Genomic DNA, 22,977 nt, shown 5'->3' on the forward strand with positions numbered 1-22,977 from the left:
TAGATAATAGTTTGGATATTCAGCCAATAATCATGCAGAGCCTAATCCTGTTAAGAGTTGAGACAAATGCATTTTGTCCAAGAGATCCTTTGTTCTCCAGGGGTAGTCATTTGGAGGAGGCATTTCTGTCACTGAAGGAGTAGATATCCATGATTTCTAATGGGTCTGAAATTGTATAATTGTTTTATTAAATCACATTTCCTAAGTCTGTGTTGTTTTTCTTATATCTGCTGCAGCCAGCACAGCTCGGGACGTGGAGTCCCAAGTCTAAACGGAGCTCGCCTTTTTCCTGACCCCTGTGATGTCAGCTCTGCACCCTGATCTGTCTCTTCCTTGAGCTCCAGGAGGCCATTTCAGTGCCACTGTGAAGGGGACCGCAGTGCTCAGCCTTCTGCTTCCTAGCCCTCTAGAATGTCTTCCAGTTTTCTCTTTTATAAAGGAAAACGTCCTGGAAGGGAGAGAATTTGGTGTGTAGTGTGGCCTCATTAGATTGCTTAGATACAAATAGTTGCCCTAGGAATTTTCTTGTGTTCTGAATACCAAACAGTAACTTTAATATGACCAGTGATTATTTACTCTAGGTTTTAGTTAATTTTATTTGGTAATCAAAGGGCAATAGTTTGTTAAAATCAAAATTTTACTGAAACAATAGAGTATATGCCTAGGTATATCTTGACCCATGTAGCTGTGTATGTGCCTACTTAGAAATATAATAACCGTGGAGCACTCTGAAAACACACTTCATGTTTCCGTATTGAAAATGTCATCATAGCAGCTGACACATATTTCACTTTTAGTATGAGTTAGACATTGCACTAAACAAACTGCATGTCCTACACATATCCCTATTCGTGTGTAATTTTTATCTATAATAGAAACAGAGGTAGAGAAATTAAGTTTTTGTCCCATTGTCCCAAAGCTAGTAATTGGCAGAGCCAAGATTTGTGTCTATGCATTTTGACAACAGAGACTTGGTTTTAAAACATCTACTTAGATTGCGAATGTCATGAGGTTTAATGGGACCTATAGTGGAAGACTTACTTAAAAAGAAATATCATCTTTACTCCTCTATCATTCTGTTTATAAAGTGATAAGCTTTATTGATGCATATTTTGAGGTATTCTGGTTTAACATTTTTAGGTCATGCATTGCATTTACAGTTAATTTATTAGAATAAGATACTCTGTAACAGAAAATTCTTTCTAATATACTTAGTGGTTTATTAAAAAGGCTTTAAATGATATAGTGATATCACCTCTCTCAAAAAAGAGTTTATCTTTTTTATGTTTAAAAAATAGCTTCATAGTTTTAATCTGGTTTAAACTTTCATCAAGATGATTTTAAAAGTTCTTTACACATGTTATTTGCAGAAAGGTGATCATTATATATTGATCCCTATTGAGGGTCTGACCATTTTAATTTTATTTTAGCAGTAGTAATACCACCTTTTTGTAGTTGAAATGGATTTATTTTCTTAAGACTAGAAAGTAACTGAGAGCCATTAGATATCTATTATTTATAGTAATTTATAACACTTTTAAAGCAGAGGAGACAAAAGCATTATTTCAATGACTCTCACACTGGTCGAGTATAGGCTCTGGAGAGAAATTAAACAAGATAGGGAGGTTAGAAATGCCAGACAAGGTAGGGTGGGTTCCTTTTATGGGCGGAGATTAGAAAGGCTTCTTCATATAGAATATGTGAGTAGCACATCTGGAATAGGTGTCCTTTGGCCAAGAGAACAGCTAGCCCAAAGTTCCTTGCCAGTGAGGGTGCCAAGGCCGATGGAACACAGTGAGCAAAGGAGAGATGAGTGGGAGAAGGAAGAGATGGGAGAGGTCTTGGGAGATAGACGGTTGACCTGTCTGTCCCTGAGTTACTTCAGAATTGTATAGCTATAAGATGTTACATGAAAGTCTGTTGTGTTTTAAGACAAACTTAAATTCTTGATTTAACATTGGTAGAGTTCATTGAAAAATTAGTTAGCAAATCATCTGGCAACATTCAGGCTACAATATTTAGAACACATGAAATTATTTTTAGGGCCACATATAGACTGAGGGTCATTCTTTTAGTACACATTGATGGCTCTTATGTGGCAGGTAATAAGCAATGGAAACACTCTGTCCTTGCTTTTGTGGAGCTGCTAATTTTGGGGGGTGATGGAGACACCCAGGCGGGTAGCTGGAAGCATGCCACGAGTGGATTACGTTAAGGAATTCACAGGAGGCGCCTAACTCTGAAGGGCGATAAGAACCATCGGTGTTAGTTATGGTGTAGGCTAAACAGCTGTAACAGAGACCTCAAAACACAATGGTCCAAATAAGGTAGAAGGTGATTTCTCCAACATGTTATGGTTCAGGTGTGTGCAGGTAGACCAGGGCAGATTAGTCAGTCTGACCCATGACATTATCCAGTGACCCGGATTCCTTCAATCTTATTGTTTGACATCCCCCAAAAGAGTTATCTTCTGCAGTGTCCACCTTAGCTTGCCCTACTTTGTCTGGATTCTAGCCTATGGGATGAAGGAAAGAAAGGAGGACACAAGCAGTTTTCTCATAAAGAGTGACCAAGAAGCTATACACACCAGTTCTTTCAAATTTCATTCTTCAAACTCAGTCACACAGTTATACCAAGTTGAACAGCAGGTTCTGGGGAGCCACACACTTAGCTAAAACAACAGTGGTGTTGGGTGTAGAGAAGGGTTTTCTATTACTAAAGGAAAGAAAGGGAGAATGGATACTGATGGACAATTAATAGTCCCTGCTACAGCATCTAACCTACAACCCGAGAATGGGAAGGTGATAACCTAAGAGAAAGTAAGAGAAAATGTGGAAAAGTGTCCAAGTAGAAGGAGGGGCCGGTTTTTGGTTACTGGATGCATCCATGTTATTTTCCTTTGCCTGGTAGAAATTGACACTGGCGAGAAGCTTTCACTTGTCACACTTGGTGAACATGTGCTGGATAGTATTCGGTTTCTCATTCCTTTTCAATGCCAGTGACATATCCATCTAGGAAAGGTGGTGCCAGAAGCACACACACACACACACACACACACACACATACATGTATAATGAGATATGTATATCTCATGATTAGTTTATCAGGTGTTGATTCCACCAAGATGAGTCTCTTCTGATACTTGTAGGGACGTTCCCTACTAAATATTCACCATAAGTTTATATCATAACATACTAATGTGTGACTTTAGGTAGAACTGATACCACAATTTTAAAAACTACAGAATTAATTTCTAAGTATCTTAGACTTCAAGATACTCATAAAACCAATTTCTTATTTTGTCTTTCATTAAGGTCTTTGGTATTAACTGCTGATGCTAAATCTAAATCTATAAAAATTTACTTTTAACTATAGTAGTTGTGTTTCATGGCTACTGTTGTTTTTGTCATCTTTCATTGCCTTGTTTCATAAATAAGTAATGTTTACATTTATTTTTATAACATGTTAGTTAACTGACTCTACGTGATATTTGGTTAAGATTTGGTTCATTAAATAATTTTTAAATCTGTGTCATTGCTCGAAAAAATGAGGAAAAGTAACTTCTGAGGATAATCTGGACCAGGGAGGTCTCCAGCAATGGTGCTGAGATCCTGGTCATGTTGTATCTCAGAGCTGACTCAGTTGGGCCTAGAAGTCAAAATAATAGGTCAAGAATCCAAGATATAAATTAATCCTGTAGCCAGGGGGCAAAGAAAAGTAGAATAGTGGTTAGTAGAGTAGAGTAGAATAGAATAAAATAAAGAAGCTAAAGTCAAGGCACATGGAACAAGATTCCAGTTAAGTACTTTGTTAGAAACGAAGAAGATGAACTAGAATTATGAAAATACATATGCCTGAATTCAAAACAATGTTAGAGACATCCAGGGAAATATGACTCATTGAACAAGTGTGTTTCTCTTCACACTTTCAGGCACTCCACTGAGATTAAAGTTAAAGAAATATAGAATCTGTCAGTCAACAAGTACAAGTTTGGGAAAAGAGATGATAGCAGTTTAGAGACATCAACAGAATTTTGGTAAATGGCAAGGAGAGGAACAAATGACAGCTAATTTAACAATGGACTGTGGAGATGGTTGCCTGACTGTAGAAATTTGTTAAAACTGATTGAATGGTACACTCAAATGGCTGCATATTGTGGCATGTAAGTTGTACCTCAATAAAGCTGTTAAAATCATAAATTCATTATTGCATCACCACCTGCAAACAGGAAATTGCACAAATGATATATCCAACTGCTGAATTTTCCCAAAGTGAACATAACCATGAGCTTCCACCCAGATCAGAATATAGAAAATATCAACACCCAGATATCCCTTGTGCCCACTCCTAGGCACTAACTCCTTCTACCACAAGATATTCACTATCTTGATTTCTAACATTATTTCTTCCCAGGTTTTGATGTGTCTATAAATGGAATTACACTACGTAATATTTAGTAATTGGCTTCTTTTGCTCGGCATTGTTTGTGAGGTTCATTCATGTTAATATTTTTTGCATGTTGTAGCAGCTGGTTTCTTTTCATTGCTATACGGTATTTCTTTATGTGACTAGGCCAAAATTTCTTTATCCATGTGCTATTAATATTAATAATCATTTGAAATATTAAAAATAGTGCTACTCTGAATAATCTGTACATGAGGTTTGTTGGCTATACAAATGTTCAACTGTAGTAGACACTGCCAACTAGTTTTTCAAAATGCTTATTTCCGTTTAAATTCCCTGCGTGTTTGTGTGGGACTTCCAGCTGTTCCCACATTCTTGTCAGCACTTGATAAAGTCAGTCTTTTTAATTTTAGCCATTCTAGGGATTTAAAGTTATTTAATTTATTGTGGTTTTTATTTGTATTTCCCTGAAAACTAGTGAGAGTGAGCACCTTTTCATATGACAATTACCATTTAAATATTCTACTCTGAGAAAGACCGTTGCAGTCCTTGCCCATTTTTCAGTTAGGCCATAGTCATTGATTTAGAGCAGCTCTTTATTTCTTTATTCTGAAAAAGTATTGCAAATATCTTCTCCCGCTTCCTGGCATGCTTTTCATTCTCATAGTGACATGCTTGGATAAACAGAAGTTCTCAAGTTTTATGTAGTCGAACTTATAAATATTTTTTGTTTGTGGTTACTGTTTTTAATTGCTTCGGTTTGAGGAATCTATATCCCTCTAAGGTAATAACTTCTATAAGCTCCTGATGGAAGGTGAAGCCAAATCCTTTGTAATCCATGTGCAATAATTTAGTAATCAGGAACACGTGCCTGAAATTAGGATGTGGGAGGAAGTCAGTTGAGCCACTTCTTGCATGTAGACCTTCATTTTGTCATTGGCGTCAGAAAGAAAGTAATAGTATCTTTTATTTATTGAGTTATTTTGTTTATATGGAGCTCTGCACTAGAAATTTTACTAACGTGATCTGATTATAAGTCATCAACAACTCTAGAAGGTAGATGGGTATTAGTATCCATTTTGCAGATAAGGAAACTGAGGCTGACTGGATAATGTTAGTTTTCTAAAATGGCAGAGCTAAGAAGTGGCAGAAGTCCAGTCTACCTGATTCTAAAGTCACACTCCAAAGCCAGATGCCCTTTGAGATTCCATGTGTGCAGGGAAATTATTTGACTTTACGTACCCGTACAAATGTTGGATAGTATTCACTTTGCCAATGTAGACATGTATTTAAAACTTCAATTCTCTGTTGTAGATAAAGGAAGATCTAGGTCTAAAAAAGTACCAGAAAGTGGACGAGGGAAGAGATATTCATACAAATTGCCTCAAGAGTATAATATAGAGACTGTGGTGGTTGCAGACCCAGCAATGGTTTCCTATCATGGAGCAGATGCAGCCAGGAGATTCATTCTAACCATCTTAAATATGGTAGGCAAACTTTAACGTGCACTTGGAATTTTTTCAAGAAAACTCTAAGGAAGAAATGTGTGAGTATTTATAATGAAATTCTTTAAAAATTAACCTGTTACTATTCCTTTCTTTTATTTACATCAGTAAAAAAAATAGGAATGCCAAATTGATCCATCTCAAAAGCCATTTCAAAATAACGATTTACATCTTCTAGTAAATAAAACACCTTCATTGTTACTTTTGATGTGGCAAAACTCTTTCTCTGTTATTCAGTTCTCTCCTTTTTTTATGCCCTCCTTGTCCTTCTCTTTTTTAAAAAGGCCATTTGTTGAAATTAGCAGAAAGGTTGTATTTGCTTATACACATGGCCCCACTGGAAGGACTGTAGATTAATTATGAGGTGGAATAAAAGTGATTGTTGCTAATCCACTGAGCTCGTACATAGGCATATACAATTGGATGTCAGATATGATTATAGGTGATGAATACAAGCTGATAGGTAACATTTTAACCAGCTGAATCGCAAGTGGCTAACTTTGGTTGAAGATTTCTGGACTGTGGAAATCTGGTTTATATCTAGCATCTTAGGGATGCGTACTACCAATTTAATCCTTTGACTTAATTGTATGCTCTGATGGGTAAACCTCCTTCAAGGAAAAATCAGAAGGTTGGAATGAAGAGTGGTTCTTAAAAGAGAATAAACAGAAATAAAAGTCAAAGGCAAATGTCTATTTATAATTTCAGTTACCATTTAAGGCACGGTAAGAACCACTGATGTGAGGACAAATATATTCTCATTTTTCCTGTTTTTGCTATCATTTGGCTGTCTTTCCAGTGGACAGAATTTTTTCACACTTCAGGTGTCTCCGTCCGTATTCAGCCATGTCCAGAGCACTCCACTGGCGTTCTGTGCGGGCTAGACTAGCATAGCCTGACAACTCCAGTCTCTTCTAGGTAGTATTAATAAAATCTCTGACAGCATGAGTTTGGTGTGCCAGTTACACATTTTCAAATACAAATTAATTAAACACTAAGCTTTTTTTAAAAAAAAATCAAGGTACCACATTAAAAAATCACCTCCTTGCTTTCCCACTTTTTTTTTTTTTTTTTAAATAAGATTTCTCAACTAAACTGAGACTTCTCCCATGTCTGGGCCTTAAGAAAAATTAAGATGTTTTTCAGTTTCATTTTAGGATTTTTATTTTTATTTGTTTTTAGGTTTTTAACCTTTTCCAACACAAGAGTCTTGGTGTGCAGGTCAATCTTCGTGTGATAAAGCTTATTCTCCTCCATGAAACTCCAGTAAGAAAGTCTTGAGTTTTTATTCAATCAAGTGGGTGAGAAATTGTCTTCAGAAATTTTTAAATGAAGGGAATATTAAGAATGTACTTTTATTGACTTAAAAACCCAGAAACATTCACTGAGACACTTAAAGTATACATAAAACTGGCCTTTCGTTTTGGTTAACACTTCAATTTTATTTGAAAAATGGAATGTTCTTAGTTTCCAGGGATCCTGAAAATAAACCTTAACTTTCCAAAACGTAATTTAAAAAAGTCATTTAAATGACATTTTATTCTCTTATTTAAATGTCTGCTCTTAAAACTTTTTCTTATCTGTAATTCATTTTAAATGGAGAAAGTTTTGTGGCATCATTTTGATATGCTGCTTACCAGACACTTTAGAAAACTTCTGTAGAAATAATGAGTTATGCCTAATAGTTCCACATTCTTAATGTTCCACTGCACCTCTTTCCTTTTTCAGAATGGCATTATACAGATTCTATAATTACTGCATCTTCACAAGGTTATAAGATGTTTAGCTCAGGCTAAATTAGTCCTGAATGTCTTCCAGGTTCTAATTAACATTATGGTCAGCAGTCTGCCTTAGTAATTCAGGAAGTGCCCTTAGTTCTTAGTTTTTTGTATACCTAAGTGTAATTTGCCTTGAAATGAAATATCTTTGTTTGTAGGCAGATCTCTATATTGGGCACCATGGAGAGAAAATGCTAGAGAGTTTTTGTAAGTGGCAACATGAAGAATTTGGCAAAAAGAATGATATACATTTAGAGATGTCAACAAGCTGGGGGGAAGATGTGACTTCAGTGGATGCAGCTATACTTATAACCAGGTACGTTTTCCAAAGCCAGGTAAATGGCATTCCTAATTCAATGCCTGTTAACCCCATTAATCCCTTGATATAGTGCCTTTATTCCAGATTTTGTGTTCCAAAAATGTTTGGTATAATAATGTTTGTCATCTCCCTCAATTCATAATAACTGATTTCTGAACAGTCTTTGGATGGCATGTTGAAAAAAAATTTGGTTAGTTAATTTAAAATAAAAATTTACCCTAAATTTTTGAAGTCAAAGGCATAGCCATTGGTGGCGCTAAGTTAAAACTATGGTAAATTTCAGTGGAGCTTCAACATCATCAACCTACACTGTATATTTTTCAGTCATCACAATATAAAGTAACCTAATGTGTTAAATTCCACAGTTGATAAACTTTCTGGTTCCATCTGAGAAAACAGTTTCACTTAAGTCTCTAGCTAATTAACTGCAAGTTGCATTGTGAATGCACTACTCACAAACATTTGCAGTACAGTATTAAGTGTAGGATGTAAATATCAGAAGGTGAAATAATGAGCAACAATATACTTCATATGTGTACTCTATGTTAGTAATTATGGATTTGTCTTGCTTAGAGATGATAATTCATTGTGCACTAGCAATTTAATTTTAGTCATCAAAAGTATTAGCATTTCACATCACAGAAAGCACAGTGACATACTTAAACATGATTTTCCAAAATTAATTTGTTAAATTCACGATGGCTTCTTGTTGAAGAATTGTATAAAACAACCTTAATTATAAATCCATTACGGAATTGTAATGTTGAAAAAAATCTCTATGCAAGAGCACAACTAGATTTCTACTTTCAGCTGTGTGGTTGTAACCGATACTGGACCTCTCCAATAAATAATCATAAAATTGGAAAATATGAGGCAACTGCTTTTAGTCATTGGAGAATGAGCAGTGTAAGTCTGCAATCCCTGAAAGAAGGAAAATTTATTAGGCAAGCCTCACGGTGAACCCAGTTTTTTGCCTGGAGAATATTTCTTGACTGGTGCAGAAGTTGGAATCTAGTGAAAACGCAGCGGCCCTGCTGAGGGCCCCAGAGATCAAAGTCCCGTGCGAGGAAGGCGCCAAGAAGGGCGTGTGCAGATCACCTGTGAGATCCGCAAGGGCGCGTCTGAATATACAGACAGAAGCTGCCCCAAATGTCCCAGAGTGTTGCTGCTATGGAGTTCAAGTTTTAAAAGGATATTAGGAATTGAGGAAATTCAAGTGACTGGAGTGGAGTAATCTTTTGATATCCTGTCATCACTCCTAGCATTTATTTAGGAGATAAAACAGAAAAGCTGTGCCTTCATGTAAGAACCATAACTCAGAGAAATGCCTACTCTTGACCTGCCCTAACAAAGCTTGAAACCAAGCTGCAGCAAGATCTTTAGAGGAAACAGAGTTTGGAGGTTGAGTCCTACCAATTTATAGGGGCTTGGAAATCATCTTGGGCTTTATATACATCTTCCCCACTGAAGAATAAATTCAAACTTACCCAAGTTCAGGGTGATAAGCCAGTAATTCACCTGCCTTACAGATATTCTTCAGAGAAAGACAGCTGAATCCTGAGTCTCTAAAATATGTCATCCACAATGTCTAGAGTATAATAAAAATTACTAAAGCAAAAAACATGAAAACGTGGCCCTCGGTCAAGGAAAAGTGGTCAACAGAAAATATCCTTGAGATAGCCTAGATGTTAGATTTGGCAGATTAATGTAGTTATAATTGGAGTCTCAGAAGAGAATAAGTATGGGCAAAAAAATTATTTGAGGACATAGTGTTAGAAAATTCCCCATATTTGATGGCAGCAACATATAGAGCCCTAGGCACATCATAGGAAAATTGCTGAAAACAAAAGATAAAGAAAAAATTTCAATCAGCCAGAGAAAAGAAATATATAACACAGGGAACAATGTTCAGATCAATGACTGTTTTCACATCAGAAAGTAAGTTCAAAATACAATGAAACAATATTTCTAATTATTCAGAGAAAAAGAAACTCTACCAACCAACAATATTAATACTTATTGAATTCTTAAGGGTACTATCTTAATCTCTGAAAGGATATCTATTAAAAAAATCTACAGCTAACATTGTACTTATGGGTGAAAACTGAATGTTTTTTCCTTAAGACTGACAGCAAGGTAAGGATGTCCCTTCTTACCACTTCTATTCAATATTTTACTAAAAATCATAGCCAATACAATAAGGCAGAAAAAAAACAGGGAAGAGATGAATATTGGGAGGAAAGAAGAAAAACTCCCTCTTTTCACAAGTGACTCAGTACAAAGAAATTTCTAAGAAATCTAGCAAAAAATTGGCCAGAATTTATAATTGGATTTGCAAGACCACAGAATATAAAGTCAATTTACAAAAATCAGTTGTATGAAAATAAACAATTGGAAAAAATTTACAGGAACTTCCAATACCATGATATATGCTTAAGAATGATTTTAACAAAATATATGAAAAAACCTCTAAAATGAAAAGTACACAAAACCTTTGAGAGAAATTAAACATCTAAATAAGGTCCATTAATTGGAAAATTAAATATTATTAATATGTCCATTTTCTCCAAATTAACTTATAGATTCAGTATGATCCCAGTGGAAATCTCTATGGGCCTTTTTTAAAAATGGAAATTGACAAGCTGATTTCAATATTTATTTTGAGATGCAAAAGATCTAGAAGAATCAAAACAGTTTTTCTGATTTCAAAACTTATTATAAAGATTAGGAAATGAAGACAAGGTGGTTTCAGCAGAAAGTGATAGAGATCAATAAAGCAGGACAAAGAGTGTGGAAATAAACCCAGATATATATGGTCAATTGATTTCACTAAAGCGGCCAGCATAATCCATAATGACAAAAAGACAGTCTGCTGGTGAAATGGCACCAGAATACCTGGACACCTGTGCACCTGGGTGAAAAAAATAAGTGTTAGCCCCGTTGGCATCATGTGTGATGTTAATTCAAAGTGGATCCTAGATTTAACCATGAAAGCCACAACTCTATTTCAGTAAGAAACAGAGAAGAAAACCTTCATGAACAAGTGGAGGACAATAATTTTTTAGATAGGATGCAAAAAAACTAATCAAAAATATCAATAATAATTTGATCTTCTTCAAAATGAAAGCCATCTCCTGTTCAAAAAATCATTCTGGAAATGAAAAAACAAGCCCTAGAATTTAAGAAAATAGTTGTCATTCATATGTCTAGCAAAGAACTTGTATCCAGAATGTGTACATGTATATGTGTGCTTTATACACATATATAAATGTTTAAAACTAAATAATAAGAAAGAAAAAATATGAGTCTTTAATAAGCATAAGAAGAGATGCTCAACATCATTAATAATCAGGGAAATGCAAATTAAATCCATACCTGTGTGAATGGCTTCAGTTTTAATAATTGAAAACACTCAATAATGGTGAGGATATGGAACACTCCTCAGTTGTTGGTGAGATTGTAAAATGATTCAACCACTTTGGAAAGCAGTTAGTTTCTTACAAAGTTAATCATTCGCTTACCACATAACCTACATTAGTTTCTAGATATTTAACCAAAAAAAGTAAAAACACTTACAGAAAACTTTCACTTGAAAGGCTATAGCAGCTTTATTCATCATTGCCAAAAATTGTCAGTAAATTAAATGTTCATTTACAGGTGAATGGATATACTGTTGTGTATTCACACAATTGAGTACCCTTCATCAAACTACTGATAAATGCAACAACACAATGAGTATCAAAAACATTATATCCTGAGTGAGGAAGCCAAATTAAAAACCGAGATCAGAAGATTATTGCATTTATGTAAAGTTCTAGAACAGGCAAAATTAATCTTCCTCTGTGGCCTGGCTGGAGGCTGGGCAGACTGACTGAAGAGGCACGCAGGAACTTTCTGTGGCCGCGGAAACATTGTCTATCTTGCTGTGAATAGGGAGCTATATACATTTGTCAAAGTTCAGCCATCTGCTCATTGAAATTATTTGTACTTTATGGAAATCTTACCACAATAAAGTTGGTTAAAAGAAAGAACAACAGTAAATCGAAGCTGGTAGAGGGATGGGAAAAAGCCGCGTGGATGGAGCAGAGACCTCTGGCAGTGTGGGCTCAGGCGAGTCGCAGTCAAACATCTAGATCAATAAGTCTCTTCCTTCCTATGGTAGCAGACCTTGGAAAATATTGATTATGGGACTAAAGAGAATGATAATTGTAATTTGATTACTAATTTATATTTTTCCCTTATTACAAATACAATGTATTTATTATGGAAATTTGATAAATACAAGAATAAGGATAAAAATTCATCTATAATCCTACTACCAAGGAAAACTTGCATTTAACATTTTTAAGTATATTTCTTCAGTTTTATTTTCTGACCATTTATATAAGTAAATACATATATTTACAATACTGGGATCATGGTCTACATGCAAGGCTTGTTTCTCCCCAACAATGTTGTGGTATTAATATCATTCCTTATTTCCAATGCTATTTATCTCCTCAAAAATCTAAAAAAAAGTTTAAAAATTTCCTACATCCAATCTTTTTTATGTTATCCAACTTTAAAACTAACCTTCTTAACTGCCCACTCTTCATCGTTGCCTCCCTCGTCGCACCTGCCTTCCCTGTGCGACACAGGTGCTCTTTTGAAAAACAGGAACCAGAGTAGTGCGATGTATTTCATATATGCAAAGAACATGAAGAATAATATAATTAACAGCTGCCTATCCCCCCTCCGTTTAGGAAACAGAGCATCATCTGTGGAGTTGAGGTCCTCATTTTAGATATTGTTTTATAATCCATATTTTCCCTTAAAAATCTACTTCAAACATTTACTTGTCCTTAAATATTTCTCCAGGAAATATAACATAATTCTATTTTATTTCCCAAGTAATGCATATTCTCCTAATAGAAGTTTAAATATAATTTCCAAACATACTCTCTATATAAACATATTCTTATGGTAAAAGTTAAAGAAATACCTTAGTATTTATAGTAAATTAACTTTTACCCAATTTCCACCCCTACTCTCTAGCCCTAAGGTAACCAACATCAAGAGTTGGTGCGTATGTGAAGAACACTGTTTCACGTTGTATGAAGTTTTCTCTGTTTGTGTTTTTCACTTTACAGTATGTCTTGCAAGTCTTTGTGTCACTCACTGTGGGAAGCAGAATAATGTCCTTCCAAAGACATCCAGGCTCTAATCCCTAGACTCCGTGAATATGTCAACTGACCTGGCAAAAGGGACTTCGCAGATGAGATTAAGTTAAGGGTCTTGAGTTGGGGAGATGATCCTGCAGTATTTTAGTCAGCCCAGTACAATCACAAGAGTCCTAAAATGTGGAAAAGAGTTGCAGAAGTCCGTAGCCATAGATGGACTGAGAGCTGCTACAAACTTGGCTTTGAAGACAGAGGAAGGGGCCACAAAGCAAAGAATGCCGGCAGGATCTAGAAACTGGAAATAGCAAAAAAATGGATTACACACTAGAGCCTCCCAAAGGAATACAGCTCTGGTGATACTTTTATTTTAGCTCAGTAAGACCTACACTTAGCTTCTGACCTCTAGAAGTTTAAGATAATAAATTTGTGTTGTTTTAAGCCACTAGGATTGTGGTAATTGCTTATAGCAGCAGTGGGAATCGGATGCACTCATATTGTTCTAGAATTACTTGGGAGGAGGAGCAGACATACTATGTATTGCACAAAAGTATCTTATAACTATGTTTAATTACTTCTCTATTTATGGAACTGTCTAATTTTTTTGCTCTTAGAAAAAAATATCCTATAAATGTCTTTATATATGGTTGTAAACATGTGTTAGCATTTAGTGTAGATTAAAAGGCACTTGCTGTGTCAGTGGGTATGGCTGTGTGAAATATTGGTAGATACTGGCAAACTGTTCTTTCACTCACTGTGGGACAAGGCTTTCTTCATGGTTCTGCTTCCAGTGCCACAGCAAGGGAAAATCAGCTTTCTTCCTAAGTGACCTACCACCATTTGATCAGTAAATGCCAAATGAATATATGTGTAATTAAGGAAAAAGTATGATGTCTTTTTAGTTAGTGTAAATGTAAGGGTGATCACATCCTTAACATTTTCAGGAAGCTGTGAAAAATAAAACAAAACAAGAAAAATGTTAATCTCCATGAATTCCATGTTCTTATCCATATTTGATAGGATAAACTCATAACCAGGCCCAGTTTCTAGTAAATGCTCATCTTAGATAATTATTAAGTGTTGCATATTATGTGAGCACATTAGTAGGAAGAAACTTTAGCTCAGAGATTAATTTTGATCTCAGCTAAAATGCATAAAGTTTTTATAAATCCAGACCTATCTGAAGTAATATATCTGTCAAATTGTTCTGTGTAATACGATGAAGTAAATAGTTTAAAGCTGACCTAGTTAGTGCTTGTGGGCTCATAGTAACAAAACACAAAACATGTTCTCCCAACTGTCACTCTATGATTTCTTAGTGTAATTTTCACATTTCACATTTAAATCATAGAGAAGCCTTAAGTCTATGTCCCTTGAAAATACTCCTTAATTTAAAAATTCACTTTTATTAATGATGGTTTTGCCTTTCATGTTTATTGAAATGCTTTTGGTTTATGTATAATACTTCTGAAAGTTAGTTTCAAACTAATGCCATTGGCAAGTAAGATAGAAAATTTAATAAAACACATAAATTGCAGAAATATCTTGATTTAATACAAATCACAGAATAATTTTTGAATGAATCATTTATAGGTATATCCCAGGGTACTATAAAACTCTACAGTGAGACTTACTCTCAGATGCATCTTCATTCTTGGAAATAAAGGCTACATTTCATTTTTTTTCAATATAAGTCAGAACTTAAGCAGAATTTATTGGCCTTCTCAGTTGCCAAAGTCTAACACTATCATTTCCATAAACTCACATAATGAAACTCTATGATGCAGACTTCAGGCACTCTTAGTCTACATGAGCCAAAACTGAGAGAATTTGAATCTACATGATCACAGTTCTAGGAAGCAAACAAATCTCTCTCCCCTACCCCACAAAAAAACTTTGAATACTTTTCAAATTAAGAGTACACAATTTTGATCCTCTAGAAAGAAGCTGAATATTGAAGAACTGAAGATTTAAGAATTATAGTCTGAGCTGAGGTTTCAAATGCTGCTGACAATTTATTCCTCAATTTTAGTGGGAGGCACTTCCAGTGCTTTAGGGTAAAAGAACTTGCATTTTTTTTAAGCAATATACTTTATTCCTTTGTTTGCTAAGTGAACGGAAATTGGCTTTGTGATGGACTCTAAGTGCCCTTGACAATAAGCAGTGCATTTGTCATAGCTTTATTGTGTTGTTTAGTTACAGATGAAGTCCCTGGTTTCACATTATGTAAATCAAATAGTCTTGTTGCAGCCTCATGCATCATGAGATGATGTATTGTATATTTAGAAAACACACACAAAATCCCTTTCCCCCTACATCTGAATATACTTTACACTTAGTGATTCTTGGCTCTAAGGTGAAGATTTGATTTTATGTGGTTCTTTAACTTTCTGCATTGCCATATTATTCAATATCATCTGTTTTGGGTGTTTCTTTCTCCATTTGTTTGCTGGCAAAGGCAGTTGAAAAATAGGACATACATTATTTAATTCAATTCCCCAGACTTCTTTCTCACTGCTCCTGGGGCCCTTATCACATTACAGAGGTGATGCGTGTCATCCTCCGCTGTGCCTTCAGAGTAGAAGCCTATTTTATTTATCTTTGTGTCCTTTCCCTTAGCTAATGCTTGGCATGTGAGAGGCACTTAATGAATCCCACCACATTCAATGGTGGAGGCTGTGCTCTACACAACAGTAGAGGCAACCATTTACATTATTGTGTATGTAAATGTGTCCTTAGAATTATGCAGTGTGCTATACAACCAGGTGTGGTGTCCCTGTGAAAAATTTTATTTCTATAGTTTTCTATGCATAGAGATGCTAAATATATTTTGTCATTTACTTATAATAAAAATGCTAGAAAGCCTTTTCCATTCCTCTTCATCTATAGTTATATTCAGACTCTGAATACATTAAACCACCAGTGGAATATACTTTCCTTTATAATTTGGAATTGATTTTTAGCCATAGAGACCAACTTTGCCTAAGTAGAGCCCCAGAAGAGATGACTTCTTTGGTTTATTGTAATAAGTGGGAAACCTTCTGTGTATTTCTCAGAATCAAAGGAATACCTGAAGAGCCAGGCTGCACAGAAAACAGTGAGGAGGGAAGCTCTAGTGATCCCATCCACTGGGTTTGGAGGACTCTGGGCCATTCACATTTTCTTAATATATTTTCCACTTTGCATCCCTGAAAAGTGGGCTTCAGTCTGGGGGGAAAACTTTATGGTTGGAAGTTGATGACTAGAATACTCTCACCAGAAAATATAATGCAAAAGAAGGTGGTTTCCCACTAGAGAGATGCAGGGGTGGGAGTGTAGGGTTTACTTCAGTTAGGATTGTCAAGTGTCGAAGAGCCACTCAACGTTTATAAAAGCCCCCATTATAACCCTGGGAATCAATATTGTGATGGAGAGCAGCCTTGTTTTTCACAAACTTTATAAGGTTTCTAGTTTCATATCCTGTATATTGAAGGTGATGCTGACTACTAGTTTACTTTGGAAGAACTTCATGGTATGATAGCTAGATTGGTTATGTTGTAGAGGATACAATTTCAATGTGTCTTCCCTCATTTATCTAGAGTTCTTCTAATTTTGGCACATTTTCAAAATGATCTTTTTATTTATTACAACAAAAGGCATAGATATTAAAACTCCCAATGCTGATAGACAATCTAATTATTTAGTTCATCAAAATTTATTATCTTTGCTATTTAATTTTTAATAATTAACAAAAAATGTATCCACTTTGCAATATTCATTTAGTTGGACCAGTAGACTTTTAAGGCATATGCAAGCAATTTCGATAAGATTATGTTTTCCATATATAAAAATCAATGAAGATTAATGTATCAAATGGTAACAGCCAACATTCAAGTATCAAGAATGAGTTAACTAGCTTATAGATTTACCAGAATAAAAAATGGTAGTATGTTGGAGTAAAATATTAAAATTTGTACAAACGAATGAAAACATGTTATACTGTTCTTACTACTTGGAAATACACAGTAATCAGGAGACAGCACATTGTAACACTATGGTACCTCTACTGTGTTTTGGGGGTGACCTGCTGCCACCCCAGTCTGATGAGAGGGGCTGTAGTGGGTCATGGACCCCCTATCCAGCAAAGGTATCTCTGGCATGCACTGTAAAGCAAACAGAGGCAGGGGAAGGCATGGCCACTAAAACAAACCAAAGCCAAGTACTTGAGGGTAGAGTTAATTGAGGGAGGAAAGGAAGGGAGGCGGGATAACATGCAAGAGGGTCTGAATTCCTGCCTTACTTAAGTCCTAAGGAAATATTGGAGAAGTGTTCTCAGCTAAGAGACCCACAGGAATAATTATTCTTCCAGTGATTCTTTATGAAGCAATTCATATGATACATACTTGAATTATTTTTGCTATTTATAACTGCAGAATGGTAGGTGTATTCCTATATATTGGGTGTAATTTAAACAAATTAATTTTATACTAAGTCCATTTTTTTTTTTTTTTTTTTTGAGACAGAGTCTCGCTGTGTTGCCCGGGCTAGAGTGAGTGCTGTGGCGTCAGCCTAGCTCACAGCAACCTCAAACTCCTGGGCTTAAGCGATCCTACTGCCTCAGCCTTCCGAGTAGCTGGGACTACAGGCATACGCCACCATGCCTGGCTAATTTTTTTCTATATATATTTTTAGTTGGCCAGATAATTTCTATTTTTTGGTAGAGATGGGGTCTCACTATTGCTCCGGCTGGTCTCGAACTCCTGACCTTGAGCGATCCACCCGCCTCGGCCTCCCAGAGTGCTAGGATTACAGGCGTGAGCCAACGTGCCCAGCCTATACTAAGTCCATTTTGTGCCTTGTATTAAAAAGATATTATTGATGGTTATGTTTTATCTTCTCTATTCCAACTCTACCCTTCTTCCCATTACTCTTGTAATTGAGTCGATTCTATATGTTTTAGAGAATTGTTTCTGTCAGAAATTAGCCAGAAGAAATAGAGAACAATTTTAATAATTCATTGTTGACATTAAAATACTTTATTCCTTAGCTCATGTATACTCATGGCTAGACACATACATATATTTTTTCTCTATTTAAACTTTTGGAAGAAAAATAACAATATAGTAGCAATCATTAATTTTTATAATAATTTATAACTAACATAATCCCCAATTGTAGACAGATTTTTTGAACAAATATTAAGTAGCATCTGAGGTCAATGTAAACATCTTATTGAGGCATTTATGCAGTCTTTTAAAGAGTTTGGTAAAAGTAACTGCATGATGTAAAAATGTAATAATAAAATAAGGCCTATGTGGCTTGTTTCCATGCATATTAAAATCCAATGTTAACAATAAACAAATCTATCATTTTACTACACTTAATTCCTATATGGTAGGTCATAGATTGAGTTCGGTTCTTTTAATTATGTGATAATCTGGCTGACTAGATAAAATCAGAAAATGTTTCCATTATAGACATCTATGAACTGTATAAAAAATATAATAAACATCCTTTTACATGCACAGTTGAGCCAAAAACAAAGCGAGGTTTGGCAACAAGTGTACTGAGCATCTGAGGTAATGTGGTAGCTTCCCTGAGGGAGTTTGTTGGGCTGAAAAATGTGGGTTCTTGAGTTTTAATGAGGCTGTGCAAAGTGGGGACGTGGAACTCAAATGATCACATACAACTGGAACTCATAAATACTTAGAAAGTGTGAATCGGCCAAAGCTCTGCCAGCAAGCACAGGTTGTCGGCAGGAAGCGTTCTGTGTCATCATGGCCCCAGGCTGGGAAAACGGTTCCCCTGGGTATTCATTCCCGTGAATCTGATTCCCAAGTTGAAGCACGTGGTGGAAGCGGACATACAACTGTGCTGGAGGGATCATCTCCCAGCGGACACCACACAAGGCAAGCACAAATAAAGTACCACTGACTGAGTTCATAATGGAATTCCAAAATGCACAATGGCAAGATCTTTAATTGGGAGAACCCAGAGGTGCAATAAAGAATAATAATTTTTAAAAAATATTGAGAGGGATCATAAAATAAGCATGTTCACATGATTAAAAACAACCAAAAATTCAAAATATGGCAATAAGATGTTTTTGGGAAAAAGAACAGTTGATTTGAAAATTGAGGAAAATAAAAGTACTAGAAAAGAAACGTGGTACTTAAGCTTGAAATCTCAATTCTAAGTTAAAGAGCAGATTAGATCCAGCTGAAAAGAGCTTTAGTAAATTGAAGGATAGAGCTGAAGGGTTCTCCCAGAAGGCTGCATAGAGTTGTTAAGAGATGGAAATACAAAAAGTTTTTGAGAGTTACAGACATCAAAATGAAGAGAACCAACATATTCCTAAAGGAGTTCTAGAAGAGAATAGCTATAGTGTCAGAGAGATTAGCTAAACAGATAACGGTAAGATGTTTTACATGTTCCTGGATCTTCAAATTGAAAAATATACTGAGTGCCAAAGAAGATAAATAAAAACTAGATTGGTGCCTAGTCATATCTTGGTGGGACTATGGAACTGTAAATACAAAAAGAAATATTAAAATGAACTAGAAACCAAATGCATAAAAAAGAGGAAAAAATATGATTACAGACTTCTAATAAATATTTATGAATGCTAGGATAAAATGAAATAATATCTTCAATGTGCTGAACGTCAACCTAACATTCTATACTCAGCTATTGTTCTATCTTGAATAAATGCAAAATAATGAAAATAAAGGCAAAAAAGACTGGAAGAGTTTACTATTCACACGTCCTCACTGAAGGAGATTTTGAAAGATGTACTTAAAGGAAAAGAATAATGAACTCTCTAGAAAGTAAAGCTACAAGACATAACTGAGAAAAGAAATTGGTAAATATATAGGCAAAGTGCTAAATATGCAATGATGGTTTTAAAAAACTGTCTAACGTGAGATTTAAAAAATCAATATGTAAGTATGATATCAGATAAAAAAACATGAAAGATTAAAAGGAGAGATTGGATTAAGCATTTTATGTCCTTGCCTTTTTCAGGAGGAGGCTAAAGGCAATTTTTAGCTTCACTCATTTAAAGGGTATGTGGTAGACAGAATAATGTTCCCCCAAAGATGTCCGTGATCTTAAAGATAAAGAGTCTGGTCTCCGGAACCTGTGCATATGTTGTCTTACATGACAGAAAAGACTGTGAAGATGTGATTATGTTACAGATTTTGAGGTGGGGAGATTATCCAGGTGTGAAAGAGTGAGGCATAAGACTCAGAGAAAATGATGGAAGCAAAGGTCGGAGCGATGTCATTGTTGACCTTGAAAATCAAGAGGGACCCGAGTCAAGAAATGCGCAGCCTCTAGAGCCTGGAAACAGATTCCCACTTAGAGCTTCCTGGATACAACAGTACAAACATACTGATTTTAGCCTGGGAAAGCCCATTTCAGGCTTCTGGCCTTCAGACTGTACGTTAAGAAATTTGTGTTGTTTTATGGAATTTTTACCACAGCAATAGAGAAACAGTACACTGTACTTTAAAATGTAAAGGTAATAATACATCAAACACAATTTAATGTTACTTTCAAAGCAATAGCATAAAAAGGGGAGATGAAAATAAAACTGATAGGAAGAAAGAAAAACAAAGAGGAAAAGAACAAAGAAATATAACTTGGTAAATAGAAATAAGATAATAGAAAAATCCAAATATGTCAGTAATAAAATTGACAAGGATTAAATTCACTGATAAAGATATATAACTAGCTTTTAAAATTCAAACCATATGCTATTTATAAGAGACTCAGAGAAAATGAAAGCTGAAAGTAAAACAAAGGAAAAAGATATGCCAAGCAAATACTAATGTATTACTAATATGTTAGTATTTAATATCATGCACAGTCAACTTTAAATATGAGTACATAAATGATAAATATGGTTTTTACACAATAATCAAAACAATAATTCAAAATAATTTCTAAAAACTTACAGTTAGGTACTTAAAAACTTAGCTTTTAAAGAAACAGAGCAAAAAGTAGAATCATAAAGAAACATAAAAAACTTTAGAATCACAATGGGATTTTAACAGTCCTTCCTTAGTAACACATAAAAGTCAATCCAAAATTGGTCATTCCACTGAAGAATTGTATATCAAAACTTGTAATAGCTAAATCTAATGAGCATGCATAGAACTCTTCTCCAAACAGAGTATCCTTTTCAAACATCCAGGGAACATTTACAAACCTATGTCTAGATGCCAAATCACAATGCTGCTGATGAGCCAGGCAAGATGTGAACTGAAAACTAATCATTATAATACAGTTATCAATGTAGATCTCATTTATGCATCAGCAGAAGTATGTGCTTAATTTTTCAAGTTATATTTTTCATTTAGGTATGGCATCCAGATCCTATAACTGAGAGAAGAATTTTTTTAAAAAAAAGATAGTTTTTCATTTCTCATTCACACACACACAAAAACCAATTTCAGTATCATTTGTAATAGTAAAAGTGATATAGAACCTCAAAGCCTATCAATAGAAAATTGCTAATATTGTAATACAGTAAATATTAGCAGCAACAATAACAGCAACAAAAAAACCAATAAAACATCATGGCTAACTTTTGATAGCTTACTTTGTGGTTGGCATTGTTTTAAATGCCTTATATGTGTTAACTTGTGACCTTCACAATGAACCTATGTTTTTAATGTTTTATGTGTTTTAAATCATTTACCCTATGTTGTAGATGTTGATTACCTCTATTTTTTAGATGCAGTGACTGAGGCACAGGAAGTAAGTTGCCTAAGGTCATGTAGCTCGTAGGAAATAGATAAAAATTTTGCTTTCTTATAGTCCGCCTACAAATCTCATAACTCTCAGTTATTAAATTCTCTTAAATTATGTTCTATGGAATCCTAAGTAATTGGTAACAAGAAGGAAGTATTCTTAGGAATGCTCACTAAGATTTGGTGGTCAAATAAAGAGTAAAAATTACAGAATATTATTCATAGTTAGATCCCATTTATGTAATAATACTAACTTCCTCATACCCTTATTAAAATGATTATCAGTCGATTAAAATTTTTATCAATCTTATGATATAAAATGTTCTATCATTTTATATAATTTATATTCTTTTAATTATATTTATATAAATATTTATATTATTTTAAATTGTATTTCCTATGTTTAAATCTTCAATCTGGAAATTATTTCTGTGTTACATGAAGTAGAGATCTTTCAGTATTTTTTCAAGTGGAAATTTTTATCCCAACACCAGGTACTATTTTTTGGAATAAAACAATGAAATCCTATAAAATTCAGAACAAGACGGGATTTTATTTTTGAAATATTATCTATGAAATGGGACAGCAGTATCTAAGGATCATATCATATGTAAATATACCATAACATTTAATCTTCCATTGTCTTAGAATTAAAAATTAGTTAATATTATTCTTAGTTTTATTAGCTTTTTCGACACAAAACTGTGATTCAATTTATCATATAACTATTCAAATGAGTCACATGATATCTATTATTTGTGCAAAAGAATTTATCTTTACTTTGATTTTCTGTTTTTCTTTCAAGGAAAGATTTCTGTGTACACAAAGATGAACCGTGTGATACCGTTGGTAAGTGTATGTAAAAATTTTTACACTTTGGGGACTTCTGGAGACTTGAACACATCACTTGTTTTGATATAGGAAATTGTTACACTGGTTTTAATGCAATATTTTTTAATTGTCAGGGATACTTCTTTTTTACCTATATGTTTAATCATTTGTCAATACTTCAGTTATTAATGAAATAGCTTAAAGACATGTATAAACTATGTATTGGGGATAATTTTTAAGTGATGCACT

The 22,977-nt window shown here is 34.6% G+C and overlaps 1 protein-coding gene across 1 annotated transcript in view; it reads left to right on the forward strand.

Annotated features, from left to right (window-relative positions):
- The window catches only part of ADAMTS19 (ADAM metallopeptidase with thrombospondin type 1 motif 19), a 231,720-nt gene that overhangs the window by 57,304 nt on the left and 151,439 nt on the right, over positions 1-22,977 (forward strand). The window contains exons 4-7 of the mRNA XM_045566066.1: positions 5,719-5,891; positions 7,092-7,175; positions 7,846-8,003; positions 22,703-22,746. Coding sequence (XP_045422022.1) covers positions 5,719-5,891; positions 7,092-7,175; positions 7,846-8,003; positions 22,703-22,746 — 459 coding nt within the window. The remainder of the gene's footprint in view (positions 1-5,718; positions 5,892-7,091; positions 7,176-7,845; positions 8,004-22,702; positions 22,747-22,977) is intronic.

Source organism: Lemur catta, chromosome 12, assembly GCF_020740605.2.
Source record: "Lemur catta isolate mLemCat1 chromosome 12, mLemCat1.pri, whole genome shotgun sequence".
Taxonomy (NCBI): Eukaryota; Metazoa; Chordata; class Mammalia; order Primates; family Lemuridae; genus Lemur; species Lemur catta.